Genomic DNA, 12,687 nt, shown 5'->3' on the forward strand with positions numbered 1-12,687 from the left:
GTTTTAATACGATTAAGTAAATGTAGATTGTGTGAAGCTCTACCCCTATAAAAATGTACCACGGTTTTATAGTGTAGCTATACTATTATTATTATGGTTGTACTGCATTATTGTAACACAAGGAATGTACATTGATGGTGTAGGACACATATTATACAATACAATTGTACTTTCACAGATACCATCGTACCTTGTTCCAAAATCCAGTGGTACATTTTTATAGGGTTCCGTTCTAACAGTATTGTTGCAATAGAAACAAACGGATAATTGAACAGTCTCCAAAGAAGGAGGGCAGGATATGAATCAGAGGGCGGGCAGGGCAGGGGAGGGGCCAAATGTCACACCACAATGTTTGTTATATAGTTTACTAAAACAGTAGCTGATGCAAGAACAACAACTGAATGTTGTTTCGGGAAATCAGAATGTGTGCACTGTCACAATGTTTCGGACAGTATTATTTTTCAGTGTTTTGCTACAACCAGTTGTAGCAAGTACAGGTACGTTTTTTATATATATTTTTTTAAAACAAAAAGATTGAAAATCACATCATTTCAGAACGATGATTAGCATATGATCCAGTTTTAGAATAAAAAAAACGTTATATATCGTTATACCTGTGTGTATTACGTATACATAAGAGCAGGACTGCATTTTGAATTATTATTTTTGTAATGCAAATGCGCGTATTTTCATTAGATTCGCGTGCTTTTAATGTCGTGATTGTTTACTATTAGACACGAGTTTGTATTGACGCGCTTGTTTAACATCAACGACATTACATTTGACAAAAGAAATAAATAAATCACAATACAATGGAAGACGACACTAAATAAATAGTAAACAATCATTAAAAATATAAAAGTGCAAACCCATAATATTTTAAAATGCAAGGCAGAAGAAAAAAAGATTTAGAAAACGCCAGTAAGTTTTCTAGCCGGTGGGAGGGGAACGCAGAAGACATTTGACCTCCTAGATTGCTCCAGTAAAAAGGTTGTTATGATGTAAGCTGCTATGAAACGTAATGTATTGAAAATTGGAGTTTGCAAAACAATATTATAAAAAGCAATTTACAAACTAGATCTGAAGGGTTCTTAAATTAGCCCCTTTGTAATATTATGGCTAAGCGTGCTGAACTGTAGCCTACCTTTTGTGTGTATGTTCTTCGTTTCTGACCCCTTCATGTCCAATTCAAACTTTCTGTTTGCTTTTGGTTTGCAGTCCTCCATTCTCGTCGGTTACGGTAGCAAAAATCCATTTGTATTTTTGTAACCCCTTTTTTGACATACGGTGCTAATGACCGACACACACACGTGGATTACACTAGCAATACGCTGCAAATACTTCCGGTTCATCAAATCTTTATAGACAGTACAAGAGACAACGGCAAAATACGTTTTTTTCCATCTCGCGCTCTCTCCCTTTAAACCTTTAATTAATAATAGTTTGTTGTTAAGCCTTTAACTCACTGCTGCATACCAAATAAAGAGAAACATTGTTTTAAATTAGCAAGGGGGGAGAGAGCAAACAAACTCGTACTAGCACTACTACTAGAAACTAAACTAAACTTTAGTGTTGGTTAATAAGCTGAATTTGGCGACTTCTTGCCAGTTCAGAACCAGTCGAGGACAACAATTCTTTATTAGCACAATCAAGATATATACGCGTGTACAAATAAACAATTTCTTAACCCGTTGGTAATTCGAATTGATTAAGAAAGAAAGGGAACCGGCTCAAAAATATGTTTAAAGAGACATCATCGTCACAGGGTGATATAAGAAAGTTGCAGGAGGGTGAGCTGTAACTATATGAATATTTATTTATATAATAACAATATTGCTAGTCCGAGCAGGTGATAGTTTATGGTCACGTAATAATTATTTACAAATATGTAACAGGTCCGAGTAGTACATGTGCTAAATCTAATTTATTTACTTTGGCGTGGCAAGAATGAAATCGATTACAGACAGTTTCTCAGCACTTCAACTACAGCATCTGCTCCAGTGTTGAAGTTAGAAAACAACCAGGAAAAAAAAGCACAACGTGCTGTACAGAACGTGTATGCATTAATGGGGTCCCTGCATAGTTTACAAAAAGCCAGTCGTGCTTCTAATTAGCTTCTGACCCATTTTTATAATACATAATATATTGGTAGCACTGAATTCATTGTATTTTGTATCTTGCTCTTATTGTAATTCTTGAAATGTGTATTGATTTATTTTTTGTGAAGATATACTCAGACTACGTGTGTTGCCGGTGTTATGTCAAAAACTGTCATCGGCAGAGAAGTGCCTTTTCTGTCGTTTGTGTGCATGCGAATTCATCTGCGCATGCCTACTGCAAACTTGTCATTTTCATTGCCAAATACTGTGTCAGCGACTCACAGACACTATTTGGCATCTACTGTGCCCAATACTGTCACTGCCTAATAGTGCAATGTGCAGTGTGACACTATTTGGCATTACACCTGTTGCAGTAACAGAGACCAAGGCAGTACAGTATTTATTATTAGTATCTAAATTCAAAGTTCATACCGTACATGATAGAACAAAACCAAAAAATATTCATAGCTGTTGGCAACAAGTATAGTTGTGTTGTGTACGGGTGTCTGCCAATGAATAAATAACACTGTGTAACAATTTTTTTTTTTTTTTTTTTTTTGGTTCCTGGGTAGTAAGTGTTATTTCCTAATTGCTTATGCCTCAAAAGTATAGAAAATGGCTATTATTCCCCACAAACTTTGCTTTTGTGACCAGGACAGTGATATTTTGAAATTTACCTATTTTCCAGAACATTCCAGATAGATTCAGTGCTGAATAAACTTGGAGTAACTTCTAGAACTTTCTAGAACTTTCCAGTAATATAAATAGTAGTATAAATACAGGGGCCTTAAGCCCACCAGTTCAGTTTAGTTCCAGCTGCCTAAGTGGATACATATCTGCATTTTTCTGAGATGGCATCAAGGTCATAGGAGACTTCAAAATGGTGGCATTCCTGATGGGTCTCCAAGGCGGTTTTACCAAGTTTCCCTGCTATCTTTGCCTTTGGGACAGCAGGGACACCAAGGCGCACTACCACAGGCGGGACTGGCCACAGCGGACCAAGTTCTCTGTGGGGAGGAACAACGTCAAGTGGGAGCCACTGGTGGACCCCCGGAAGGTGCTGATGCCACCACTGCACATCAAATTGGGCCTTATGAAACAATTTGTCAGAGCTCTAGATAAGGAGTCGGCAGCCTTCAAGTACCTTCAAGACTTCTTCCCTAAGCTGTCTGAGGCAAAGGTCAAAGCCGGTGTCTTCGTCGGACCACAGATAAAGAAGATCCTGGAGTGCAATGAATTCCCCAAGAAGCTCACTAGTAAGGATACAGCGGCTTGGAACAGCTTTGTCGCAGTGGTTCGGGGCTTCCTGGGCAATCACAAGGCTGAAAACTATGTGGAGCTGGTTGAGACTCTGGTGAAGAACTACGGCACAATGGGCTGTAGGATGTCCCTCAAAGTCCATATCCTTGATCTTGATGCTCATCTTGATAAATTCAAGGAGAACATGGGAGCGTACTCGGAGGAGCAAGGCGAGCGCTTCCACCAGGATATACTGGACTTTGAACGCCGCTACCAAGGACAGTATAACGAGAACATGATGGGAGACTACATTTGGGGGCTGATTCGTGAAAGTGATTTACAGTATAATCGTAAATCTCGAAAAACTACTCACTTCTAAATCTTTTGTAGTCATTTTTGTATTACTTTAGTATAAATACATGTTAATTTGGATTCATATGTTGTTTTTTTCTGACTTTATGTGAACGAAAAGACACAAATTCGCCCGTTTTCTCATTGGAAATAGGTAAATTTCAAAATATCACTGTCCTGGTCACAAAAGCAAAGTTTGTGGGGAATAATAGCCATTTTCTATACTTTTGAGGCATAAGCAATTAGGAAATAACACTTACTACCCAGGAACAAAAATTGTGTTACATAGTGTTTTCAATAACATTTCATGGGAGGCAGAGTCATTTTTTGTAGGTTATGCTTTATAGTGGCAGTGTGTTTAAGTGCCAACTGTCTATGTGGTTTTCATCTCTATGATTGTCAAGAGATGACTTCAGCCAGGCCCACTCCTGTTTGAGAGACTATTGTTATATATGGTGTAACAGGGGAGATCTGGACTGACTGTCTGGCACATCCGTATTACTGCAGGTAGAGGGCAGCAGTCTCGTGGGATCCGCCTGTCGGCCATGGCGATGACACGGAGAGGTGGGGAAGAGTGTGTGTGTGCTTTCCCTCTCTCTGAGTGGCTGAGGGGCGGGCCTTGGGAGACTGCTCGGCCATAAGAACTGGCTTGGTTATGCGCTCGGGTGGCCGGGTTGGGAAAGTACAGTGTCGCTGGCAGAAGAGGCCAGCGTGAAATAGGAGCAGGCGAGCCCGACTGAGGGGACAGCCTTCTGTAAAAATAATTTACAAAATAAAAGAAACAATTACCTACCCGAGGGGACGTGTATAGATATAAGGGGAACCCTGGCCAACCCCAGTGTATAAGCACAGCGGAGTGTAGGACGGAGACCCGTGCTGACCGGCTTAGCGGCAGTGGGGGCACTGCATAAGCAACACTTTCGTTTGTAGTTTTATTACTGTGTTTTATTTTCCCTTTTTCTTTCGCCTTCTGTTTTCATTATTACTTTTGAGCACTTGAAGGTGCACGGAGTTGGATACCTGTGTTGGTAACCCCGTGGTCCTGGTTTACTGTCGGCAGTATCCAGACCACGGGACAACAGCGCCCTCTGCGGGCTAAAGTAAATAAAACAATTAATAAGAAAAATAAATAAATCTGGGCACCTGTGCGGTGTTTCTAAATAAAAACTTCTGTCTCCCGTGTCAGTGAATACCCTCACCCTTCCACATATGGTTTTAATATTTTAAATGTCTACATACCAGCTTTTTTTCTTAGGTTGTTTTTTTTTTTTTTAGAAATTCAGAGGTATGGGTCCACGCTCAAAAAAGGGAATTACATCCATCCATTATCATAGCCGCTTATTCCTTTAGAGGGTAACCCAGAGCCTAACCTGGCAGACACAGGACAATGCAAGACAGGACTACACCCTGGATGGGATGCCAGTCCATCGCAGGGCACCACACACACACACACACTCACACACACACACAAACACACACACACACACACTCACACACACACACACACGCACACACACTCGCTCACACACACTCACTCGCTCACACACAGACACTCACACACTCACACACTCACACACAGGGGGCAATTTAGAGTGACCAATCAACCTGACCAGCATGTCTTTGGACTCTGGGAGGAAACTGGAGTACCCGTAGAAAACCCACAATGCAAACACATTGGGGAGAACATGCAAATTCCACACAGACAGCTGCCCCCTCCACTGTGCTGCCCAAAAAGGGAATTCATATGAGCTTTATTTCTTTAAAAACATTCTTGATAAAGCACACCTTTTGTTAAAAGAAATTGTAAACTTTTTCCAGCACTCGGAGCAGAACAAACATGTTTCAGCACTTCGGCCTTCATCACTGTGTTCAGCCAAAGTGGCCATTTTTTTAACAAAGAAGTGCTTAATAGGGTTCCAGAGTGTCATTGCATCCAGCTAAGGTGCTTCACCAGAAGTGCAGGGTGCTATAGTCCTATAGCCTGGAGATCAATGCTGGTTCTAAGTGCAGGGTGCTATAGTCCTATAGGCTGGAGATCAATGCTGGTTCTAAGTGCAGGGTGCTATAGTCCTATAGGCTGGAGATCAATGCTGGTTCTAAGTGCAGGGTGCTATAGTCCTATAGCCTGGAGATCAATGCGGGTTGTAAGTGCAGGGTGCTATAGTCCTATAGGCTGGAGATCAATGCAGGTTCTAAGTGCAGGGTGCTATAGTCCTATAGGCTGGAGATCAATGCTGGTTCTAAGTGCAGGGTGCTATAGTCCTATAGGCTGGAGATTGATGCTGGTTCTAAGTGCAGGGTGCTATAGTCCTATAGGCTGGACATTGATGCTGGTTCTAAGTGCAGAGTGCTATAGTCCTATAGGCTGGACATCAATGCTGGTTCCAATCCAGGCTCCGATGGCCAGGAGTTCCCAGGGGGTTCCCAGGGGCCACCACACAATTGGCCGAGTGCTGCCCGGGTGGGGTGGGTTTAAGTCGGCAGGGTAATCCTTGTCTCATCACAGCTGCGCACCAGCGACTCCTGTGGTGGCCGGGCGCCTGCCTGCCTGCCTGCCTGTGAGTTGTACTGAGTTATTTGTGGAACTGCGTTTCCTCCAATGGCGCGCTAAATAAGAAAACAAAAGAACATTGAACGATCTTCCACTTGAGCGCGGTGGTTCATACAATATCAACTGTGTTATTGTTTTTTTACCCAGATGGCCTTCTGTAAAACTCTGTTACATTATTTTAATTTTTCTTTCTCTTTGCAGAAATGGTCTATTTGGTCGAGGGAGATCAATTCAGAATGGAATTACCAACTGTGCCAACTGGGAAGGAAATTAATTTGAGACGTGGCCAGGACACATTCCAAAGCATAAAAATTGCAACTATTATAAACAAGACTTTAACATACATAGATGTCCAACTTGAGGGCAGAATGAGGCTGGAAGAAAACACAATTATAATATCCAACTTGAAAAATAACGACAGCAATTTTTACAAAATTCAAGTTAATGGAGATCGGGCATCTGAGAAGAAATACAATCTGACCGTATACCGTAAGTCTACTCCCACACCTGCTTGTTACGTCTGTCTATCAATCTAGGAGGTAAAGTACCTGCCTGCTTGTTCAAGGGTCTAACTAGCTAGCTATCTGTCTGTCTATCAATCTAGGAGGTAAAGTACCTGCCTGCTTGTTCAAGGGTCTAACTAGCTAGCTATCTGTCTGTCTATCAATCTAGGAGGTAAAGTACCTGCCTGCTTGTTCAAGGGTCTAACTAGCTAGCTATCTGTCTGTCTATCAATCTAGGAGGTAAAGTACCTGCCTGCTTGTTCAAGGGTCTAACTAGCTAGCTATCTGTCTGTCTATCAATCTAGGAGGTAAAGTACCTGCCTGCTTGTTCAAGGGTCTAACTAGCTAGCTATCTGTCTGTCTATCAATCTAGGAGGTAAAGTACCTGCCTGCTTGTTCAAGGGTCTAACTAGCTAGCTAGCTATCTGTCTGTCTATCAATCTAAGAAGTAAAGTACCTGCCTGCTTGTTCAAGGGTCTAACTAGCTAGCTATCTGTCTGTCTATCAATCTAGGAGGTAAAGTATCTGTCTGCTTGCTGCTAAAACACTAACTCCCACCTGCTTCTTCTTCCTCCCTTATACAGCCCGTTATCCAATACTTGAAGACCTGCATGTCGCCCCTGCACAAAACGGCACTGAAACCAAAGAAGGTAAAAATATATACATACCTAACAAGCCTCTCTCATTTCATAAGATTTTCCAAGATGTAAAGTAAGCACCGCAAGTTATTATTTAACTCACTCACTGCCTTATACCCAATGGGATTGCTTTTGGGCGCCATATAGTGCTGGCAGTCAATTACTTTTTTTTTATATATAATTTTAGTAGATTCATGACTGTTAATGTATTTGAAAAAAAAGAGATATGTTGTCTAGTTTTTCTTTAAAAATATGAAGAGCTTCTTCATACCAAAATTAGTTCAATGTCAATTCCACACATTTCCAGATATTTCTATAGATTTACTCCTGGAGAGGTAGCCTTATTATCACATAGTGTAAAAATCACTGCGATATTTCACTTGTACCTTGTTTGTTTTATTGTTCCTCCTACTAACATAGGAATTAATAGTATCTAAAATAAAAAATAAAAAAAAAAACATCAATTTACCAAAAGCAGTGAAAATGGATATAGATCATTTTGGAATGAAGCTCTTCATATTTAGCTTTTTAAAATGTGTTTGTATATAATTAACTGTTCTTAAATATTTAACTATTAAAAATGTATACATTTAGATGTATTTTTCGCAGACATTTATTTTTCTTTCCTACATTTTTTTAAGATTTAGATAAAACCACTGAGAATCCTGGAATTGGAATTGGAATTGGAATTGGAATTGGAATTGGAATTGGAATTGGATTTGGAATTGTGTTTACTGTGATTGCTGGGATTGTGATCTGGAAATATAAACGTAGGTACCTGTTTCAATCACGACGTTTACATTGGGAATACCGCGTATTCTGAATACCAGCCGTATCCCGAATATCAGTATTCCAAATCCGTATTCCGGAATACTCCCCTCGTATTCGGAATACTAGCCCTTGTAAACACCTTTTTCAGAATACCAGGGTTTTTTTTTTTCTAGGCACACGAGTCGTCGTTTTATAATTTCCAATATATATAAATAAGACGACGGCTTGTGTGCCTAACAATGCCTTTGCAAAAACTGTGCACTCATGTAGTACCTTTATGACCAAAAATTGGTTGCCGACTACGCAATATCTTCATCATTTTGTACTGTACTAGTACCATTCGCATACAGAGTTCCTCTGCGGCAAGTTTCTTTTTTTTTTCTGATGAAGCAGCACGTGAAGCATTTCTAGTTGTTGCTGCTCATGTGCCGTATGCACTGAATAACATTAAAATACTTTAAACAGCTCTGAAGAAGTTACACATTTTTAATGTCAAGTGTTTGCTCTTTGCTGTAACATGTGATTGCATTTAAAAAAAACAAGACTGCTGGGAGCTCCCAGGGGGTTCCCAGGGGTTGGTGCACAATTAGACAAGCTTGAACTGCCAGGGTGGGGAGGGTGGTTACCTGCATCCCTCCCTACCTCTCTCCCTGCTTCCCTGCCTCTCTCCCTGCCTGCCTGCCTCTCTGCCTCACTGTCTGCCTCCCTGCCTCAATCCCTGCCTGCCTGCCTGCCTCCCTCCCTCCCTCCATGCCTGCCTCCCTCCCTCCCTGCCTGCCTGCCTCCCTCCCTCCCTCCATGCCTGCCTCCCTCCCTCCATGCCTGCCTCCCTCCCTCCCTGCCTGCCTGCCTCCCTCCCTCCCTCCATGCCTGCCTCCCTCCCTCCATGCCTGCCTGCCTCCCTCCTTCCCTCCATGCCTCCCTCCCTCCCTCCATGCCTGCCTCCCTCCCTCCCTGCCTGCCTGCCTCCCTCCCTCCCTCCATGCCTGCCTCCCTCCCTCCATGCCTGCCTCCCTCCCGGCCTCAACCCTGGTCCTGGGGGGGGGTGGGGGGCAGTCATTATGTGTTATTGGTAAATTTTGTAACTGCCTAAGTCCTGCCCTTGCTTTTCGGCCAATCAGAATCGAGGATTTGACATTTCTCTGCCCGTGTTTAATCATCATAAATGTCATCTTGTTTTTAAAGATGTCATTCTGTCCAGATGCAGAAGAAACAAAAAAGCTGAAACTGAAGATCCTGAACAAGGTGTTGCTCTTAGGTAAGTCGATGACAGCAACCAGACATTTCATTGAATCAATCTAGCCTGCCTCACCTTACGAGGCTATACTAGCCAGACTAAGTGTTGTGCTCTTATACCAGAGCAGAGAGACTCAAACTGTTCTGTTACATTTTTATTTTAAATAAACACTCAAATATTCCATCAGTCCATTATCATAACCGCTTAATCTTTCAGAGCACTGATTTTCAATTCTAGTCCATGGGGATCCACTGTCTGTTCTGATGGTTTTTGTTCCAACCGAGCTCTCAGTTACTTCATTGAACCAATAATTTGCTTAATTTCTATCCATCCATTATAATAACCGCTTAATCCTTTAGAGGAGTCAATACATCCATCCATTATCATAACTGCTTAATCCTTTAGAGGAGTCAATACATCCATCCATTATCATAACTGCTTAATCCTTTAGAGGAGTCAATACATCCATCCATTATCATAACTGCTTAATCCTTTAGAGGAGTCAATACATCCATCCATTATCATAACTGCTTAATCCTTTAGAGGAGTCAATACATCCATCCATTATCATAACTGCTTAATCCTTTAGAGGAGTCAATACATCCATCCATTATCATAACTGCTTAATCCTTTAGAGGAGTCAATACATCCATCCATTATCATAACTGCTTAATCCTTTAGACGGTTGTGGTGAGCCAGAGCCTAACCCGGCAGACACAGGGCAATGCAAGGCAGGACTACACCCTGGACGGGACGCCAGTCCATCACAGGGCACCACACACACACTCACAGGGCAATTTAAAGTGACCAATCAACCTGGACAGCATGTCTTTGGACTGTGGGAGGAAACCGGTGTACCCGGAGAAAACCCACGCGGACACAGGGAGAACATGCAAACTCCACACAGACAGACCCCCTAGGGCATTATCAAAACCCAAGACCCTGGAGATCTGAGGCAGCAGTGCTAACCACCACACCACTGTGCCGCCCCATTTGCTTAATTTGACTTTTAAAATTATTTAGTTTACAAAAACTTGGAGAATTAAATTTCCTTGTTATATCATTTTATATTGAGCTTGAAATCTCCATCTGTTTGAAATAATTAGCCTAATCAGAGTTATATTATTAGTTCAATTAAGGGTTCAATTAAGTAATTGAGAGCTCAGTTGGAACAAAAACCAGCAGGACAGACAGGGAGTCCCCAAAAGAAAATAGTCCCGAACATTTTTTGATTAAAAAACAAGAATGATGCACAGATAAAGATAAAAAGCAACATGTTTTTTTTTTTTTATTTAGAAAAGCATTTTTGTTTTATTTGATAACTTTTCAACCCCCTACTAAATAAATTCACAGTACAGTAAATCCCATCTCTTGTACTGATGTAACAGCTTACCAGTATTTTACTTGCACAACAAAATCCAGTCCAATCAGTAATGTTGCTGCTATCATAATTGAAAGCCGGTGTACGAGCGGATTGGTTTTAAATGTAATTTACAGTTATAGTTTGGGTGCTAAACAATGCAAATAAAACAAAGTTTCTTGTCTTTAAATGGAATCCAACAGCCCAACGAACAGCACACAGGATTCAACAGGGTAGAATCTTCAGCACTGGTGAGTACTGGTTTTAATTAAATGTGTTGGTTTCAGATCGGCACAGAGTATTTCCAGGTTTTTAAGTTCTATCTATATATAGGGCTTCTTCAAGCTGGACTGATTTCTATATTGTTTATTTGCGCAGTAAGTTCAGAGTTAAGGTTATTGGTAAAATAGTTACCCCCACCCCTAAAAAAATCTTCTGTTTTCTTTTCTGTTTTCAAATGTTGACAAGTATGTTATCAACACAAGAAACTTAATGATTTTTTTCCCCCCCACAGACCTAGAGTCCACACATTATTGCAAAGTAAAGAAGGGATTTTTTTTAAATAAATTTGGATTCTTCAGTTTTTTTTACCCCCATTTTCTCCCAATTTGGAATATCCCATTGTTTTTATTAAGAGCTTGTTTCGGTGCTGCTGCAACTCCCATGTGGGCTCGGGAGAGACGAAGACAGACAGACAAGCACACTCAAGCGTCCTCCGAAGCGTGTTCTTTCAGCCAACCTCCTTTTTTACACCGCAAGCCGACAGCGAAGTCAACCAAAGCTATCGCGCCGTTGGAGGAAACGCACTTCCGCAGACAACTCAGACAACTCACAGGCAGACGCCCAGCCAGCACAGGAGTGGCTAATGCACAGTGAGACGAGGATTACCCTGCCAACTCAAACCCTCCCCGTCCGGGCTGCTCTGACAGTCGTGCACCGCCCCCTGGGAACTCTGGCATAGCCTGGATTCCAATAAAAAACGGAATTTATAGTGGAACATTTGATCAAATGACTTAAGACTTAATGTTTACTTCTGTGCAATATGGGTCAATTGGATCAAACTTCAGGTTCTACAGGAGTGTCATATCAAGCTGTATTTGTTACAATCTCAGTTATTTTAAGCTGCTTAGGATATCTTTTCATTTTTATTTTTTTAAATATCTGTTACCTCCCGATTTTATCCCAGTTGTTTTTAAGACCGTCTGTCGGTCCCACCACTACTGCTAGGCGAACAACAGGCAGGCAAGCAGGTGTCGGCTAATTCAAAACTGGAAATGTAAGCTGCTGTAAAACTGCCAGGATTTTTTTTTTTTTTATGTTTTGGTAATTTTAACTTAAAACTTTTATATTCTTATGACAATCCCCCCCATGTCTTCCAAGCATTAGGGTTAGGCTCCGGTTAAAATGATTACGATGATAATGAAGGGAAAGGGATGTCCATCATTCCACAATTAACAATGTGAACAATGTGTATGCACTCCTCATTTGCTACTGACCAATAATTACCACTGTATTGTACTGAGACATAAATGTATTGCTGTATTTATTTTTATATATAAAATGTTTTTTAGTAAGTTATTTGATAGAGGAATTAGATGAAACCCCAGACCACATATTTAAAAAGGATTAAAGTGATATATATATCTATCTATATATATATATATATATATATATATATATATATATATATATATATATATATATATATATATATATATCCTGCATTGTGTGATTTATGCTATGAAATTTATTTTAGAAATTGCCCTAACTGCTGCTCAAGTGTTAAAAGCCAAGTAATATTTTTAAGATTCCTATATATATATATATATATATATATATATATATATATATATATATATATATATATATAATATATATATATATATATATATATATTTGTAATGGTCTTCGGAAGGATGTGAAAATGATTTTATAGTA

General features: G+C 40.5%; 1 protein-coding gene across 5 annotated transcripts; it reads left to right on the forward strand.

Moving 5' to 3' along the window:
* Positions 1–343: 343 nt before the first annotated feature.
* Positions 344–12,375, forward strand: LOC131702988 (uncharacterized). 5 transcript variants are annotated; one of them, XR_009309630.1, is made up of 7 exons: positions 344–497; positions 6,442–6,729; positions 7,328–7,393; positions 8,023–8,151; positions 9,338–9,410; positions 10,953–11,000; positions 11,264–12,375. XR_009309630.1 is itself a non-coding variant. In XM_059005865.1 (7 exons), exons 1-6 carry the CDS (start codon positions 1,739–1,741, stop codon positions 10,984–10,986), a joined length of 642 nt encoding a protein of 213 aa, XP_058861848.1. In that variant the 5' UTR covers positions 1,484–1,738; the 3' UTR covers positions 10,987–11,000; positions 11,264–12,375. The 5 variants fall into 5 exon arrangements, 1 of the variants encoding a protein (XP_058861848.1); XR_009309633.1 differs by having other exon boundaries at positions 11,385–12,375; XR_009309632.1 differs by lacking the exon at positions 344–497 and adding an exon at positions 922–990.
* The last annotated feature ends 312 nt before the right edge of the window (positions 12,376–12,687 follow it).

The sequence above is a fragment of the Acipenser ruthenus genome, chromosome 32 (genome assembly GCF_902713425.1).
Source record: "Acipenser ruthenus chromosome 32, fAciRut3.2 maternal haplotype, whole genome shotgun sequence".
Lineage (NCBI taxonomy): Eukaryota > Metazoa > Chordata > Actinopteri > Acipenseriformes > Acipenseridae > Acipenser > Acipenser ruthenus.